The 19459-nt window shown below is 42.0% G+C and overlaps 1 protein-coding gene and 1 long non-coding RNA gene across 2 annotated transcripts; both read left to right on the top strand.

The window, feature by feature from the left end:
- Positions 1-1177: 1177 nt before the first annotated feature.
- Positions 1178-3966, top strand: LOC131691371 (cap-specific mRNA (nucleoside-2'-O-)-methyltransferase 2). Its single transcript, XM_058977696.1, has 2 exons — positions 1178-2017; positions 2312-3966. Exons 1-2 carry the CDS (start codon positions 1319-1321, stop codon positions 3698-3700), a joined length of 2088 nt encoding a protein of 695 aa, XP_058833679.1. The 5' UTR covers positions 1178-1318; the 3' UTR covers positions 3701-3966.
- A 2140-nt stretch (positions 3967-6106) lies between these two features.
- On the top strand, positions 6107-7280 carry LOC131692869 (uncharacterized). The gene is made up of 4 exons (XR_009306092.1): positions 6107-6388; positions 6447-6616; positions 6674-6755; positions 6811-7280. It is a non-coding gene; the product is annotated as an uncharacterized LOC131692869 (long non-coding RNA).
- Positions 7281-19459: the final 12179 nt, after the last annotated feature.

Raw genomic sequence — 19459 nt, 5'->3', positions numbered from 1 at the left:
TGTGTTCTTTGCTCGATAGCGGAAATAGCTCAATTGGATAAAGCGGCAGTATCACGGATGTCAACACTTTTCAGATGGCAGGTAATCTAATCTCGATTATTAAATATCGATAGAGTTAAAACTATATGCGAGCATTACAAATGTGATAAACCATGCGAAAAATACCAACAATGTAAGGTTCTTACTTTTGCCAATCCTTTTGACAGCGTCGATAAAGTAGTTTCTGCACGCTTCTACTAAATTAATCATTTTACCCGAAATTTGTTTTCACAATAAGTGCTATTGTTGCATTATAGTAACCTATGGTTAACATGATCAGTATAACCACTGAGAACTGACATACAAGTAAAGTTTTCAACTTGTGTAAGAAATAAAACTGTCGCTTTGAAATGACAACAGCAAGTAGCAACTTGCCACTGGCTGGCGCTTCGATCGGCCAGCAATCGCTATACAGGACTTCTGTGCGAACTTGGATACAAAGGTGACTCACGCATGCGAACCTGTATGCGATGGTGATTTTCAACGTATTTTTATTTAAATGTTTACACAGGTTTTCGGGAAAGTTTGTTCTAGCTTATAGATCTGTTCTCTGTAACTATTTCCAATATTGTTCGTCAAAATCCTACCGTAGATTTATACGTTTTTATTTGTATAGTATTTCGCTAGAAAACTATATTTGAACCATACGAGAAATGGTAGAAGCTCGAAACTAAGCGACTATTTGTGGTACATGTATAGTATAGTCCACGAAAAAAAATGTTCGAAAGAAATCGTCGTTTTTATAATGTAACATAACCTAACGCCATATTCCCCAAATTATTCGACTAAAAACAATACCCCAAATGATGGAAACAGTATACGGTGTGGCGTGTTTATTGTCGAATCACAAATTTATTGTTCTCATTTACGCGGGTAGGACGCGATTTGTACAGACTTTTCCGCAAGGGAATGCAAAGTTGATGCGAAATGGAAATTAAATGCATCTCGAATTTGAGGTAAATTTGTTATACTTGAAATTTGCATCAACTTGAAAATAATGCATTTCTTTTCCATTTTTGAACCATAGTGTAAATCGCTGTAATTGCATTATACATTTTTAATCGGGTATCTTATGAAATGCTAACATTTTGATTAAACTTTTGACAACCCCTCGTGTGATAAGCAAAAAGTCCACAAAACATCGCACAAGAATTTCTTGAACATAATAGTAAACAATCATTATATTCTCACATCACGAACGTATTTTCCGCACGCGCAATTATAGATTTAAAAAACTCGCATTACACCGTTTCACAAGCAAAACACGCAACCATTAGTCATGCCATCTAGCAGAAATGGTCACTCGAAACATTCCTTCAGTCGGCACCAGGTTTCGCCAAATTTTGGACCGCATGCGCGAGCAGAAGTGGAACGAGATGTTGCCCAACAGTTTATTAAAAAGTTCCGATTTGTGCCTTTGGAAAAGGATATGCCCGCATTGCCAGAGCTAGACAGTGTCTACACCAATCCGGCCTACAGTGTCCAGTCGTTACAGGAAGTCAAAAAAGATCTCAATGCTGTCAAGAGTCGACTTAACGATTTTGAAATCAGCGACTGGCATCAACATACCCGGCGCCGATCCTCATTACTTCCGATTTTACGAGAGCTGCGACGTCGTATCGGCGGCGAGTTCGTAACGCAAGCCTTCGCAAAGTTGTACGAATGTGTTGCTGAATACAAACTGGTTCCCGATGGAAAGCAGGAATTCGTCAGCGTACACCTGTGTGAAGCTCCAGGAGCGTTCATAACCGGGTTGAACCACTACCTAAAGCTTAATCATCAAGAAGTCAAATGGCACTGGTTTGCCAACACGTTAAATCCCTATTATGAGGGAAATTGTTTGGGCAATATGATTGCTGATGACCGGTTTATATTTCATACGTTGGACTCATGGTGCTTCGGGGAGGATTACACCGGGGATATAATGCAACGTCACAATCTGGATGCCATCGTTCGCAGAAGCAAGGAGTTTGACCAGGTGAGATATCATTTTTTATCGAATTGAATACGTTATTGAAACCGACTACGATCAAAGATGCTCATGATCGGATTCTAACCATTTCAGTCGCTTCTGTTAACATTATCAAAAAGACGTTCCAAAGATGCCAAATCATTACATTTCAGTGTACTTATTACCGAAGCTGCTCAGCTCCATTGGAACACTTCGAAAAGCCTTCATAATCCCATGAGCAGTAGTTTCCGGTCTAACGATTTCTAGAACATTTTAGCCAAGAAATTGGAAGATAACACTTCATTTCTCTTCCTCTTCCAGGTGAACCTCGTAACAGCCGATGGATCCATCGACTGCTTAGATGTACCAGAATTTCAAGAGGAGCATGTTTCAAGATTGCATCTGGCCGAAGCTGTAACAGCACTGAAAGTACTCACCGAAGGCGGTTCGGTCATATTGAAAATGTTCACCCTTTTCGAACACTGTAGCGTTAATCTGCTCTACCTGTTGTACGTTTCCTTCGCGGAGCTAAATGTGTTCAAACCATGCACTTCTAAACCAGGCAACTCGGAAGTGTATGTCATTGGCAAGGGCTTTCGCAGGCCTACGAACCTCGATGAATATTTGAATAAAATATTTGATAATCTACATTCAGATAAAGCCATGTTCGATGTTAAGCAGATTCCCACCGGTTTCATCGATCAAGTTCGAGAGTGCGCATATACATTCATGTTATTTCAGCAAGATGTGATCGAACATAACATACATTTTTACCAACGAGAAGATACCTTTGAAGACAAACGAGTGGCATGGTCAAACGAAAAACTATGCGAAAAATTCTTTGAAACATACAAAATCGGACGAATTCGACCAACGGATGCAATATTATACGGCGTGGATGTAGCGAATGGAATGATCAATATTAATCCCAGAGATAACAGCGGAACCTATAACGAACGAACTATGATGAATTCACTTAGCGGAGAACAGAGGCTGCAAATGTTGAAAGACAAGCTGAACGATCTCATACGCGCCAAAACATCTGTAATGCCACGGTCAAGGTTTTGTGATCGTCCTCTGAAAGAAGTGAAATCTTGTATCGAAACAATTAATTTTAGTACTGGCAAACCGATCCAAAAGTTATTAAGTAGCAAGTTTGTCGTGATAACTCTCGTTCGCTTTCTAACAGAAGTCATCGAATTTACGACTGAAGAAGTACATCCGCAGAAAGAACTTGACACACTGTTCACCTTAGACCGCTCGACGTACACCATTACCATCGACATGAGAGCTTATGCCGCTCTGACTGGCTTTGATAGCTACGAAAAGGAACTTTTCAGACACATATTAAACTGCGTCACTGAGCTACCTCTAGAAGAAAGTGTCGATTACCTAATCATAGAAAACTGGCTCTTGCTGACACAGTTCAGCGTTGGTCTTGTGTTTTTCTTGAAAAATTTTGTATTCGATTGCGTCGAATCGATACCACCTAACAAGATAAAGTTTTCCCGGCTCATGGTTGACGGAATCGCAAACTTGCAGTACTTGAACGAGGCACTGCAGTCTGAGCTAAACCATTGTGCACCGTTGAAAACGGTACTCGGACTCGTCCCCATTCAGTTACTGTTTGACGGAGGTTTCTACTATGCTGTCATCAACTACAACAACAGTTTATGTTTGGAGTACTGCTCGCGGTTACTAGGAAAATAAGCGGGCCAGCAATGGATATTTATACTTTTTTAATATTCTAAGACTATAAACAGTGTTGGAATGAAGCGCTAATCAGGAACTCAAAAAATGAATTTAAATTGAATTGAGTGAATTATGATTCAGTAAGGGGACCAAATGTTATGCCAAATGGTGCATATAAGCAGTTGAGTTGAAAACTATTGACTGTAATAATGAAGATAATGTATATTTTTCGAAACATACCGAAAAATCTCTGCACGTCCTAAAATTAATAAATCAACAATCCAAGTGCGACCCCTTTCTTGTTACTGTTATGTGTCTCGCGTAGAATCTACTTCGCCCGCACATCATGTTTCTCATATCACCGAAAATCTTAAAGTTGGACAGAGAATGCGCAAAATTCGCAAACGAAAAAAGCAGTTTTTTTCCACACCGTATGTCAGATCTTCATAAAAATCAATCAGCATATGTAGAATGTTGTTACAGTACTGCTGATTGATTTTTATGAAGATCTGACATACGGTGTGGAAAAAACTGCTTTTTTCTTTTGCGAATTTTACCCTTTCTCTGTCCAACCTTAACTGTCGTTATTGTTTACTGTTTCGCTCTCCCTTTTCATGTTGTGTTCCGGTGTCTCTTGCAGTCTCAAGCAGTGACGAAGCATGTCCAAATCGGTGCAGGTACACACCATCTCTGCACACTCTGCACTCGTTCAGACTAGAGACATTGGTGCATAGGTTTTACCAGCCAGCCCGCTCTGCCGATCTAAGACATTTCTAATATGCACTACGAGCTGACCTGAAAATTCTGGAGTCATCGCGCTGACGCCGGTTCCAAGCTCTTCTCATATCCTTCTTCATTCTTTCAAGCTCAGCCCTCCACCAAGGGGTTCCCCTAGTCGAATTAGCAGTACGAAGTGGACAAGTTTCCTCGTAGGATGCTACTATGGACGAGTTTTTCGTATCCACGACGTCATCCAAGTCGTCTACTTGTCTAATTGTTGGGAAATATCAATTAAAACTAGTCGCCAAGTTTTCCATAAATAGGTTACAGTTTGTAGATTTAGGATTACGATATGTTACCACAGTGAGGGTGACATCGGATAGAGACGGTTCAGTTTCATTTGGAACCTGCCAATTTCCCGCTCATGCGAAATTCTTTCATAGCAAAGCGTTATGTCTAACACCTGCTCTCTCCCAGACCTCTCAAAAATGGTCGGTTTCCCACATTCATAATATGGAGATATTTTTACCATTTTTTTTGTTAACCATTTTGTTAACGACCTATTGAGTCAATTTGTCAACAGTTTTTACGGAAGGTGAAGTATATTTTTCAATTCTAAATATTGAAAAATATACTTCACCTTCCGTAAAAACTGTTGACAAATTGACATACCCAACAAACATTTTATCTGGATAATGGCTTAAACAGTTCTTATTCAGCCTATTATCTCGGATCAAAGGCTTGTTCAGCCTTCGTTGTTTGTTGGGTAGTACTCAAGGGAGAGCAAGGTGTTGAAGGGAGAAAGTTTAGAAAAGCGTGGAAGGATCATATATGCAAGCTTAGAGCTCACCGGTGACTTAACCTTTTGTCTGCTACCGTAGGAGTCAGGGTCTTTTGGCATTAGAAATGCGAATCACCTGAGTCCACGGCATGTCCGGACAAGCGTAAAGTAACTTGTTACTTCATGCTGTCGGCCTTGCTAATTAAATGCCGTAAAAACTGTTGATAATATGGAGACTTGTATTACTTATGTACTCCATCAGTTCAATGCCTCTCAGATTGATGTATGAGCTGCCCAAATGATGTTATGAGCATTTGCATCACTGCCGATAATGAGCGGAAGCCCATTTCTGCTACAATATAATACAACGCCTATGAAATTATCAGAAGACTCGATATACTGAACAATATAAATACTTTTTATCTATGTTACCGACAGTCAGAGTAACTGTGACGCGAGTTGTGAGCTCCGATATGAGACACGCGTCAATATAGCCTTATTAGCAAGAATGCAAGCACCAGGGCCGGCGGAACACCTTTTTTCCCGAGTGGGTAGTAAGATTCGAAGTGATTTCTCCTCGTACTGACGAAAATACCTCACCACTATTACGAGTCGGTTTTTTTCTGACTGTGTTTTAAAGCTAGCCGATTGTGAACCGGTTGGTATCTCCGGCGACCGACTTCCTTTCAGGCTTAGTGGAGGTCGATTTGATTATTTCCCCGATGGCAAAAATAATACCGATAAGTCTCATTTTCGATGCAAATTATATCTAATACAACCGGCCCCTGGATGGTCTACTTCCGAACCAGAGACAAACCATTCAACGTCATCGATATATCGCGTGATCTAACTAAACAACACTCGACCATGTGTAGCGTCATTGGTATCAGTTAAGAAATTAGGGTTAAGAAACACACTCCAACAAGAAGCAATTAAGCGTACACACAGCAAGTCACACGCCCCTCGCACGCTTTGCGTCGATCGACTAAGGCGCCGCCGCAATTAATCAAGACGTCAAACATTCGGCTGTCAGTGATGTTTCCGCTAAAACCACACTATAGAAATTCACTTCGAAAAGCAGCCCGCTCCAGTTGACTGCACAAAGCACACGGTCATTCTCTAAACGGTGGACCGGCCTTATAGCACAACGGGAAGACAAAGCACGCTCGTAAGAGGCTGCATCACTGGGAAGATATTTTCACCAGGTTAGTCGCAAAATTGAAATTAAAAGAACGTGTACTCACAAGATCCGTCACTTCGCAGCAAAGCTTTAAAGTAAGGCCGCTACTCACAGCTAAACGGACCTAGCAGGGAAGATTATTATGACCGCTCACTCGATTCACCCAATCCGCATGCGATAATCGGCATCTGGGGAAGCAAATCTGTCGAAGCGGTGGAAACCACGAACACGCAGAGGAAGATCTGAAAGACAGGTTAGTTATCGGATGGTTCGCAAAGCGTGATCTAATCAGCACCAACTCGTTCCACAGCATAATAAGCGAGACAAAGCCAAACGGATCGAGTGTCCGTTGGGGAACACGTGGATCATTACGACACGACGGGGATCGAAAAGTGAGTAACACAACATGTTGGTGAAATGACATTACTGACTCTTGTTTCCTGTCAGGGTCCCCGTTTTTATACATCGAACGAAGTCGTTCCGGTCATTGCGTGGTGAGAGATCCGTGACAAACGAGGTGAGCGACACCATCGTAAATACAGCACGTAAACTGCTGAGCCGTGAACGGCAGAGTTGCTGGAGGGACATTGGGTGCTCAGTCGACTACGTGAGGCACATCATAGCAGGCGTGGCCAGGATTAGAGGGCGTGCTTCTTCGTGTTGGAAACGCGGTGGACCAACGAACTAACCCACCGATTTTCGTAACGGTTGATCAAAAGACACGGGACTGCTGCAAGACAAGCGTGGAGGACGAAGGGAAGTAACGTGACGTGTGTAGTGAGGGGCCCCCGCACAGGTGTAGTGAGTACATAGAATTAAGCATGCAATAGGCAGGAGAAAGAGGAAAGTGGATAAAAGGAGAGGAGAGAGAAGAGAGAATGAACAAGATGTAGTAGGTTAAGAATAAATGTAGTAGTTGGAAGATGTGTCGTTGTTTTGTTGGTGCGTTCAGCTTATTCCTTGTTTGGTGCTAGCGGCACAGCGGAGGCATGTTCACAGTCGAAGCAATAAAAAATTATTTCACATGTAAGACAAAAATATTTTGTCTACGTTTCCACCCGGGGAGTAGAGATTAATGGTGTAATCTCCGAGAAGGGCCTTAATAGCGAAATAGGGGGTGGCTCTTTCCAGATCCCTGTACTTCAGTCAATGTAAATTCTGGTATGCAAGCAATTGTGTTCAGCAAAAATCGAGGAGTATTAGAAAACTTATTTTCCATCAGCTTCATTTCGATCCTTTCGCCGGATTTGTTCTTCCAAAATTTGTTCTTTTGAACGGGGCTCGCCTATTTGTTCGCCTTTTTGTACCGAGGGGCATGAACTGCCGTCGCTGCAAGCAATAAAGCCCATGTAGAAATAAGGCACGGTGCGCAAAATGCGGAGAGAATCAAGAAAACTTTTTCGTCTGTGGAGAGACTTCGAATGAACTATCGACATATCCCGCATATAAATTATACGGAGAAAAATTGAAGCATTCTTTTGAGAAACGGTAGTAAGAAATGTTTAAGAAAGCACCGGCCACGAATAATTTCTACGCTTCCTTGTTCGCTAAAGAGCGAGATTTTGACAATCCCGCTGAGGAAACATTTTCTAATGTGCCTAATAGTTTTCGAAAGAGGAGAATCATTTCCTCCGAGAGATTTAATCGTAAAGGCCTGAAAGTGTACCTTGATTTGTGCTGTTAAGTAAGTCTCGGAAAATCCACATGGGACATCCAAAACTTCAAGTGTCTCTATATTTTTGTTATATTATTTTTCTAGGTTTTACACAGGCATTGTGTAAAACCTGGTTTACTTCCGACATAGATCTTCCTCAATTTTAGTATTACTCGCCATGGCCAAAAAACAATATTAGGGAGAGTTTTGGGGATCAAAACGTGCTAGTATTTCAATCGGATTAGCTTTTGCTCGGTATCAGGAATGGAAGTTGTCGCTTGTAAAATCCAAACCATAGGAAAAGGTTTATTGATATTTTTTCCATATACATCGCACCTCAACTGGTTCGAGAAGATTTCAACTCCCACGGCATGTGATGGGGTTATCTTTATGCTGATAACCGACCTATCTTACTGCATGATATTCGCGACTATTTCAGTATGACCATCTTGAATACAGTGGAAATGACACGAATGTCTACTAGCGCGGCAAAGCGCGTTAGATTTATCGTTGTACTCTACCTTATTAGTGTGCCCATTGATTGAAAGAGCGCGTCCACTATATCCGAAACAATCGAATCAATATAAGGAATTCCTCCGGTGGCAGTGTACAACGTTTTGACTGGCTTATTTTTCTTCACTGAGATTAAAGGTCAAAACGAATACCCGGCGCGAACAATCGTGGACGGTTTCCCACTCCGTAGAGAGTGCTCAGAATTGTATGCGAAAAGGTCCTTTGAGGCCTTCTTGAACGTTAGATCGCCCAAATTTTTCCAAATATACGCGACGTTAGAAACACAAATAAAAAACTTGATAGAAACTGAAAAACCCGGTCTTGGCACCGGTTCGTCAACGGATTAACGAGAGAAACAATATGTCGTCTAGTAGCTGGGCCCTAATCGATTCGACCTTTGGTCGGAATAAACGGAACTAAGAATCCTTTTTCGGTGACAACAGCATTCCACTTAGATTCACATTCAAATGATAGAGGTTAAACGATGAAATTATAATGATGTATATAAACGTAATAATTGTTCTTCAAACACACAAATTTATCTCACAGCAAAGATACTCGCGCTAAGCATTGTCCCCACAAAACTTACGGTTTTAAATTTACCTCCGACCATGTCCACATCGTTACAGTTCCAAGTGAGCGCTTCGATCGATGGAGCATGGAAAGCACTCCTAATTTTCCAGGAGAAAATATGGGCGTTCCTTTATATTAAAATCGTTCCTGATTGCCTGATTGATATTAGTTTGAGTTATTTCGCATTGTTCTATTCCGGGTAATAAGAAAAGTAACACTTAGATTAGAATGGTACACAGAAAAAAAATATTGGTAAAAGTAAGAGTGTTCCGCTCTTAGCAAAAAACAACCAACGCCTACTATCAGGTTGAAAGTAAAACTTTTAATTTAATCAAGAATAATAATCAAAATAAAAGTTTTCCTTTTAAGCTAATGAATAATAGTAATCAAAATAAAAGTTTTGTTTTCAAACTAAGAGTATTCGTTGGTTGTTTTTTGCTAAGAGTGAAAAACTCTTATTTTTACCAACATTTTTTTCTGTGTATAATAAGAAGACGGACACTTAGGCATTAGAAGGTGATATTTTTGAAAGATCGCACAGCTTTAACGAATTTTTCAGTATTTCTTGTTAGAGGACGCTCGAAAATTGGCAAATTTTGTGGGATAATGGAAGTTTAGGAATCCCAAAGGCATCAACCAACCATGGGTAAAAAGGAAAGATGAACGTCGTGACTTCCTTCGGGTGGCATCCCGAGTCATGTCCAATCATTATACGTTGAATGCGCATTTCCGGCGCATTGGGGTCGTAGAGAGCGTTCTCTGCGCTTGCAGTGACGGCCATCGCGACAGCAAACATGTTGTCTGGTCGTGCGCCTAGTGTTCTACACACCGAACAAAACTGAATTTTTCCGTTGCGGTATTTCAAAACATGCCACAATCTAACAAATCGTAATTGACGAAATGACGAAATATAACCGTGTTCTGTTTAACTTTATATGAAAATGTACTTTCCAAGCGCAGTGTCATAGAATTACACATTTTAAACAAACGTCATATGTGGAGTAAAGTAACGTTACTTGCAAAATTCAACGACATGTAAAATTAAAATCAAACGTGAAGCTGTATCACTTTTGATGCTCGTTTATGTCATGGTCAGTAGACGTAAATTTACACGATTTTTTCTAGTTGTGTAGCGCCAGATCTGCGTTAAACGAATCCCTTCGGCCTGGTTTTAGTCCGAGATATGCTGGCTATCCTCCAAATTTATTTATATCTGCACTTTTGGTAGACTTACTAACAGGTACCTGCAAATGTGATCCCAAGAGTTCCCAGCGGATCCAAGGAGGCCAGTTGGCGATCCGGTTCATGATGTCCTGATAGTGATCTTCAGTTTGCCACAAAGCTACAAGTTTAATTTCATTTTTTAATAAAAATATGCAATTGTTACATCAAGGATTTTCAATGAAAGAATTTTGTGCGCAAGACACATAAATGGTTAATCTCAGGTTTTGATTTGTTCCAAACTTTCGAGTGGATAATTCCCCCCTCGGTAATTTTCGAGTGGGTAGTGGTACCCATACTACCCACGCTTTCCGCCAGCCCTGGCAAGCACGGTGCATTTCACTTGGATTAGCCATGCCTGTCTTGTTGTAAGTAATTTTCCAATATAGACGTTTTCTATATGGAAGTAGTGCAGTTCTTGATGCAATGCTATGGAAGCTTCACCTTCCTGCATAAGTCGAGATAGATTCATAGTTGCTGTACGTTTAGGCTGAAGATTGACTTGTGCTATTCTGACCATTATTGATTACAAAACTACATTTTATTTCCAACATATATTGCACAACAACTAGGGGGTGCCAATCAAATTGGGATGTTAACGCAAGTAGCGAGCCCTGTCAGGTTTAAATAAGATACGATCATTTGTTATTTGAAAATAACGGTCCACTGTGCCATAGAATCGCATAACACAGTAAGTCCAAAATGCTCCGTGCCCGACTGGCATATTTTAGAGCTTTCAGTCATTAAGTCCTTGGCTCGGAACTACAGATTGACTTAGGGACTCCTGTTGTCAGTCACCTCCTATGACAGGGGAGCAGGAAACCAGTGGCTCAATTCTTGGCCGGATGCCACAAGGCCTCTGGGCAGGTTCGTCTGTACACATCGAAGTTTGATAATTAAAATCCAGCAAAACTTCACCGAACTACCATCAGTCGAAAGTCTCAGCAAACCACCAGCCAACATAAGTCCAGCAACATAAGGGATCATCCATAAATGACGTAGCATTATATGGGGGACGGGGGAGTATTGTATTTTGTGATGATGTGTGACGACATGGGGTAGGGGGTCATGTCATGCTACGTAGCTTTTTTAAAGGGGAATAACTAACATCGGTTTTTATTTTTTTTAAATTTTAAGATGACAAGGGGGGGGGGGAAGATTAACGTCAAGCTACGTAATTACCAAGGGGGGTATTAGAGGTTTGTGACGCAATGCTATGATGGGTGAGGGGGTTGTTAAAAATCACTCAAAAAATGCTACGTCATTTATGGATCGTCCCTAATGAGGATAAAAAAATATTTGAACCGCTTCAACAATTTTAACCGTAGCTCGGGTCGCATGTCACTATGGAATTTGGGTTCCTTGTTTGGTGGGTTTTTACCACCGGTTTAGGAAGTAGTGTAATTCTTAACCGGTTGAAACAACCGCTACCGATACTAGACAGCTTATCTAGGCTGTTCGGAGAAATAAGCTGACATTGAAGGACAGCTTCCATAGACGGACGAATAGCCGGCAGATGGACTATGGATTCATGTTAATTTAACATTTATAACACTGTTCGTCAAACAAAAAAAACTTGAATAGGTTATTGTTTCTCGGAAAGAGGATAGGAAAACGGTGAAAAATGGCGTTTTTTCTTTATATCTAGTACGCCAAAAAATAGCCGGCAAGATCGAAAATTTCACAGAATGAAAAAGTGAGGTAAGGTACTATATTTACGACGCACCGTACATTTGACTGCGAAATCGATGGCTTACAAAGTCACGTTCTCCAGTTATGCAGTTTTGAAGTCAAGAATATTAAAATAGATATATTCATATAATTTCACAACCGTCAACATTGTAGGTTTAGTGTCTTCGAAAGACCGGTGAAGGGAGGGAGGTGTAACACTTCCCCGTGCACCCCTAGCTACGCCCCTAATAAAATCCAGAAGACTTATATAAGTCGAAACATTAGGGCCAGGATTAGGTTGACGATTTTCAAAGCGATTGCATATCCTTTCCATATGAGAAAGGCAAAAATTTCTGTGTAGTCCCACTCTTAAATTCGTAACTCCGGAACCGGAAGTCGAATCGCCTAAAAATTCAACAGCAGCTTATGGGAGCGTTATACCGTTCATTTGAAACTAAGTGTGAGCAATTTGGTTCGGCCATATCTGAGAAAAGTTTAGTGAGATTAGAAAATACATACACACATACATAAACACACATACACATCGGATTTCGGTAGAAATTCCACCATCGGGGAACTCTCCAACAGTGCAGACTGGGTCCACTGCCGGGAACCAGTTGAGCAATACGCGACGTAGCACCGGGATCGGGGCGCCAACGAAGCGGACATCAGGCTTCATCGGAATCACCGGACCGACCTCGACACCGTGTAGCTCGTGAGTAGGTTAGATCCACCGCCGGGGACCGCGTCGAATAGCTAGCAGTGGGTTGTTGGAGCCAGTGGCGTAGTAAGAAAATTTTTCGGGAGGGGGATATGAAATGTTTTTGTATGTATAGGAAAAAATGTTCAATAACATTCTGAGCAGGAAAAAAATGTTCAAAACCAACAACTCAGGGAACGGGTTTGTATAGTCAAGGTAGCTGTTGGTATAGAATTAATGCTCTTCCCCTACGAGGACAATCTGGGCGGCAAACTTCAGACTGTCTAGCTTACTGAGCCCTTCAGTTCCCTTGTGCAATTCAGTACCACTTTCTCGTTGAGGTTCCGACTGGTTCGCGAACTGCTCGGTCAAGTCCCTGACGATAGATCTAACTTACTCCGACGAAAAGTTCCCCGGCAAGAGACGTTCGAAAGCGAGCCAACCAGCCAGGTGCTGCGGTCATTTCGGCGATTCCGGTAGAGTAGGGCATCCAGTTTGCTGGAGCCCCGGCGCGGCTGGTGACGTATCGTCGCGATCTACGCGGTCTCGTTCCCGGCGGTGAATCTGACTGTACGCTGACGGAGAGGTCCAAGACGAAAGAAGTTCTCCCGATACCGATTCTTATTTGGTTTCAGTACTACAACTTCCTGAGCCCTTTGGCTCCGTGACCGGTGCCATTTAGCACCGCAACTCCTTTAAGCCCTTTAGTTCTCTTCTTGGGCCAGTTAGCACTACTTCCTTGATGATCCATTCAGCTCCTCGACTTGTTCGCGAACAACTCGGTCTATTCCCCGACGATGGACCTGACCTACTCCGACAGAGAATTCCCCGGCGAGAGAAGTTCTCCCGAGATCGATCTAATCAGCTAGGTGCCGAGGTCAGTTCGGCGATTCTGGTGAAGCAGGGTGTCGGGTGCACCGGTGCGCCGATGACCCGCGACTAGTGGTGTCTCGTCGCTGTCTACTCAGTCTAGCCCCAAAAGTTCTCCCAATATCGATTCTTCTTTGGTTTTCGGTATTTTTCTATCGGAACAACCGGTGGGGTGCCGTGGTCGGTCTGACGAATCCGCATGGAGCGTGACGTCCGGTTCGCTGGCGTTTCGACGACTCATACTCGCTGCTCTGTTGCAGTCTACTCGACTAGTCCTCGGCGGTGAATCTAGCTTATACCGGCGGAGAGATCCCTGGCGGTGATTGCTCTCCCGAAACCGTTCTTCGATATCCATTCCGTTGTAAGACGGTCATGATCTACATCAGCGGTTCTCAACCATTTTCGTATCACGGACTCCTTAAATATCACACTGGGTTGCTGCGGACCCCCATAGATAAACATCAATTTTGTATGCTATCAATATGTTATTTTCAATTTGTTAGGAAACATGACTTGAAATTTCAATATGCACTCGGAAAATATATTTTTCTTCGAGAACTCCCAGCAATGACTTCGCGGCCCCCTAGGGGTCCGCGGACCCCAGGTTGAGAATCACTGATCTACATCATATCTCTGTTTACTGCGTTCCACGTCTTTACGTCGCTTGTCATTCTGTAAGCTACATTATCCGGGTTGATGTCCGGTCCTCCCGTTTTAAGTAGCCCCCTGCACGTCACTTCAAACCTCGAACATTCAAAGACTCTCCTCGGACATTCAAAGACTTCAAACCTCAGACATTCAAAGACGCTCCGGTGTCTCCTCGACGATCTCACACTCCAAGCACAGTGTTGACGTTGCGTACCCACACCGATGAAGAAACTCCTTAAACAGTCGTGGCTCGGTAGGAGCTGTTTCAGGTGGAAGGTCATCTCTCCGTGCTTTCTATTGACCCACGCCGACAGGTTTGGATGAGCCGGTAGGTCCACTTTCCTTTCTCCGTATTGTCCCATTCCTGCTGCCACGTCACCATCGAATCGATTCTCATCATCTTCCTCACGTTGCTGGCGTTTCATTGTTTGTAGCACTTGATATCCTGCGTCAGGGTAATGCAGATGGGGATCATCTCGGCGATAAGGCATACTGCCTCCGGTACGTAATCGCAACTCGTACGACCAGCAGTCGAAGCGTCCTGTTCAGCTTTTCGCGGTTTCATTGTCTCCGTCACCAACACCTCCATTTCTTCAAGTGTCTCACCGTTAGTGACACATCGTCCACGTAACCAACGATTTTCACTTTCCTGGGAAGCAGCAGTGTTAAGACCCCATCGTACATCGCATTCCAAAGTGTTGGACAGAGAATGGAGCCCTGGGGAACGCCCGTTGTGGCTCGCATTGCCTATTGCCCGTTTGTTCGTCTGGTACAGCAGTGCTCTACTCTGGAAGTAGCTCTTCAGGATCTGGCTCATTCTTTTATGCCACGCTGCGGCATTGATCTATTCGAGGCTGGATGGCTCAGTGACTTCCCACACTTTGGCAGCAACATCAGTTTCTGCACCTTCCTCATTTCGGGGAATACAATCATCTAAAGACTTCAGCAGTAGCATCCTGAACATGTCCGGATATGCCAGGATCGCAGCTTTCAGCGCCACGGTTGGTATTCCATCCGGACCGGGGGTTTTTCTTTGATTCTAGTCACATCGACGCTTCTTTGAGCTCGTCGTTAGTCACTTACCACTCGGCTGTGTTACCTCCTTCTTCTTCGCCGTACGGTGTCGGTGACCAGGTAGTTGAATCGTGATTTGGGAAGAGACCCTCAAGGATTATCTTTAGCTTACCCGGGTATATTTCAGCTGCTATCGACGGACCCTCATATTCGTCATGACGACTCAGTACGCGTCCCCCAGGGATTGGCGTTTATTTCTCAGCACAGCTACTTATGGCAATTGGTTTGCTAAGCTTGATCTCCCGTTTTAAAGAGTCCGTACCTTCTCGAAACGCCGCCTGCGCTCCTCTCTCACTCTCCGATCTTACGCTCTGAGCCCGCCTTCTGGATCTAAGACAAGCAGCGTGTAGCGTACTGAGCTAATAATTTAACCCGTAAGCTGCACGCCGTCTACTGCATGGTCCTAGTTTTCCCGTCACAAGCCGCCACAATCCTTCTTGTTAGATCAGCCGCATCAACGTACTTGATTCCGTTGTTCGCCGAAGTAACTCAACAAAGAGGTTTTCGTTAGACTTTTGTCTTCCACTTTAGCTTGCGGCCCGTCCTTCTTCGTGCTGCAGCAGGGTTCCATTAGCCGATGCGGTAGCGAATCTCCTGGTAGTCTCTGTGGGGATACTTCTCTTACACTCTCCAGTCCATGTTCGCCGTCAGTCAAGGACTACAGAATGTGGCGAAATTTCTCTCGGTACCGATATCCGTTTCATGAACCAATGAGCTCCCAGCTCCTAGCTTCGCCGCGATCTACTTGTTATAGTCATCGGCGGTTGAGCTAGCCTCCACAACGTGCCGTCAGGTAGGTGTCGAGTCTGCAGTCAATTTTTACTACAAAGAAATATTTTCACCAGATTACTTTTGCAAATGAAACTTTGTGAATTTTATTTAAAATTTTAGGCATAGTTTTGTTTAACATATTGCATTTTTTCAAAGTTCTCCAAAATATTTCGTGGTCGGGAGGGGGGGTTTCGTCCCCAACCCCCCCGCTGCTACGCCACTGGTTGGAGCGCCAGTGAGCCGGAAGCAACGCTCCACCCGGGATCGCTGGATAGACATCAGCACCTACTGGCAGGGATAGGAAGAATCGCATCGTTTTATGCTCACTCAAGGCTCACGCGCACTCACCCACCTCCGATGCTTTATTCTGTCTTTCTTGTTTATGAGTGTCATCTGTTGAGCTCCCGATCGGCTAAAGCCAAGCGAATATGGTAACTCACATGATCGTATTTTTTCTCTCTTACGCTCACCTTGGATCGCTGCGATTTAGGTTCTTTCCGATACATGTTCGGATTTGTATCCGAACAATGATGAGCGGATCCGTTCGGCAATGCGATTCTTCCTCAAAAATTTGGATCGCGATCTATGTTCGTCTAAATCGAAAATCAATTCGATTCCCACCGCATGCGCGCGGGAGCGGTGCTTGCGATTGTTTGCATTGACGCTGCCGCAGTGTTTTGTATCGATGAAGTGGTGTAGTGTCAGTCGAGTGCATGTGCGTGTTTGTAATTTGCTAAGCGAGCAGATTGTCCCTTTGTATATCGTTGATATTCCACATAGGTATAAATTAATAGCGGACTTTACGCGTTCAATATTTTTGATGCACAATGATGCGTCAATCCAACTTTGTTATACCACAATGGATTATTGAACGCTTAAGAGCCGCTAATCATTAACAGACTTTGGAATTTTTGTTTTCAAGACAGTTTGATGTTTTGCATAATTTGTAGTATGATAGTACAGTAAGTTGACTTTGTGGCCAAGCCGGGGTGCGTGGAATCGGTTTCTTTCACTAGACTGTTCACAGTGATGTCATGTGGATCTAATTCGGAATGATGAGCGGTCAAGAATGGATCTGAAACGTGATGTTCCGGGTACGACGATTTATCCATCTGTTCTAAATATTGTTTTCCAGATGTTTTGATTGCTTTTCCTTTTTGTGGTGCTTTTTGTTTTTCCTGCTGTCAATCATCATATATACTAGTGAAGCATGTTTGATCTTGTTTGTGTTCCATATTAACGGTCCTTACACGTTCAGTTGTTTTGTCAATACTGGAGCGTATTGACAAGGTTATTCAACGTGTAATGGAATGGAGGAAGTATTGACGATATGTGTTTTTTTATGTTTCTTGGAGGCTGTTCAATGATAGTACAGTAAGATTCCGTTTTTGGCACGTTCCGATTTTTGCATGCTCCCTTTTCGGTACACTCAGATTTTGGTAACAAATGGGTTCCGTTTTTGGCAACATTATTGTTGTACATAATAGGTATTTTAAAAATTTGCAATATATATTTTTTGTATCAATTGATATCACATTTTACTTTATTTCCAAACATGGGAGTCATATTAACTCTCAAAGGCGTAAATAATTCTTTTTTTTAAATTTTGTGAAAGTTGTTTCATAGTTTCAATACATTACTGTGATAATTTTGAGATGTTTTGCGTAATATTGTTTTAAAACAGCGTTATGCATTTAAGGGTTAACTATATTTTATGCTATACGTGTTATATTTATTGATTACAATGCATAGAAATGTATTATTTATGTATAATATAACTGGTAACAGTGTAACTAGTGTCTGACGGAATCAATTTTTATAGTAAGACCCAGAGTCTGTGCACTTTAGGAGTCAAATACAGAGAAATGCGCTACACTGGATAATAAGACTATTTATAGAGAAAATTTTCAAAAGAACCTTTTGTTTGGACAGTTGAAAGTGATTTTTATAACAAAAATGGTTTTCTTGAAACCTAAATATCTTCAGGCTTTACAATTCGATTTTCAATCTATAGAACTCTGTCACTAAAAATATGACAACAGTAACGCACCGGGTGGAGATATCCCAATTAGCTTCGATAACGTTAGTGATTTTTACATAAGTTGAACGCTAAAGATGGACGTCTATTCTCTGTGGTATGTGCTTCTCTTTCAGTGATAAGCTACTACTCAATGTTTACTTTCCGAAGCACAATAGAATTCCCCTAGAATCTTTGCAAAGTCCAGTTGCTTGGAAAAGATAGCCGAAGACTGTCCAAATTGATAGTATTTATAAGTTCTTCAGTTCTGTGTCGTAAGTGCCCCAGTTATCGCAATGAACACCATTCTCAGCAGATAGCTAAGCGTTTACAGGATTGTCGTCACTTCTTCCATCTGACACCACACAAGAACATTATTAAACGTACAATTTTTTATATAAACTCTAAGATGTAATTAGGTTTGAGACTCCAAGTTTTCCTAACAGCTTTTCTGTGCTGCCTGAAGGCTTTTCACATTTTTTTTTGGGTCTGACCCTAATGAGAACAGTTTAGTTTAAATTCTAACATAATTCGCACAATACTCACAATCATAGAATTGCGACCTGGATTAAAATTCGCATCTTCGTAAAATTAACCATGTAACATGTTTCAAATTTGAATCTTAGGAAAGTATCCTTATACCGTGAGATTTAACCAATTTTCTCTGAAAGTATTATATAACATGGGGTCTACTATTAATATTAGATTCAAACTCAACCGATCTTGTCCGATTCATAAATTCCAATCGATTTGAAAATACTGTGATTTTAAACAATTTGAGGCGGATCGAAATGTTGTTGGCCAGTTATTATGATTGGAAAAATATATGGCTACGAAAGCTGCACACGTTTTCCATCCCCGGTTTTTGAATGATGTCTATAAACAAATTCATTCACACCGATCATTCGAAACTTTTCATGCTAAACTTTTTTTTATTTGTTTGTATAGAGAAACACTAAAAACCTCTGATTATCAAGAGTGATGCTTCTATCAGAGTGCTATGGCCTGCCCAATTGTTCAATAGCCCATAGCACAGGAAAAAAAGACAAAGATAGTCTACGTTTATGTGTTTTTATCAGTTTTCAATAATAATGCAATATAACGAAAATATCTACAAATTTTATTTTCACTGCTAACTGATAATGTCCCTAGCAGCACTGCTCCAGCGGAATCCTTTCAGACTAATATCAATAACTGCAGTGTTATAGATAATACAACTGTAAGCGCATAAATGAATGGTTATAGTCCTAGTTACTAGCCTTATATATTTTTGTGAACATATCTTGCCTGAAGCAAACACCAATAGTTACTTCGCCAGAACGGTGATCCTTGTTACTAAATTTCACGCAATCCACATTCCAATTATTAGTTCCAAGAAACTTAA

Source organism: Topomyia yanbarensis, chromosome 3, assembly GCF_030247195.1.
Source record: "Topomyia yanbarensis strain Yona2022 chromosome 3, ASM3024719v1, whole genome shotgun sequence".
NCBI classification, from domain to species: domain Eukaryota; kingdom Metazoa; phylum Arthropoda; class Insecta; order Diptera; family Culicidae; genus Topomyia; species Topomyia yanbarensis.
This window is presented reverse-complemented; position numbering and strand designations above follow the sequence as displayed.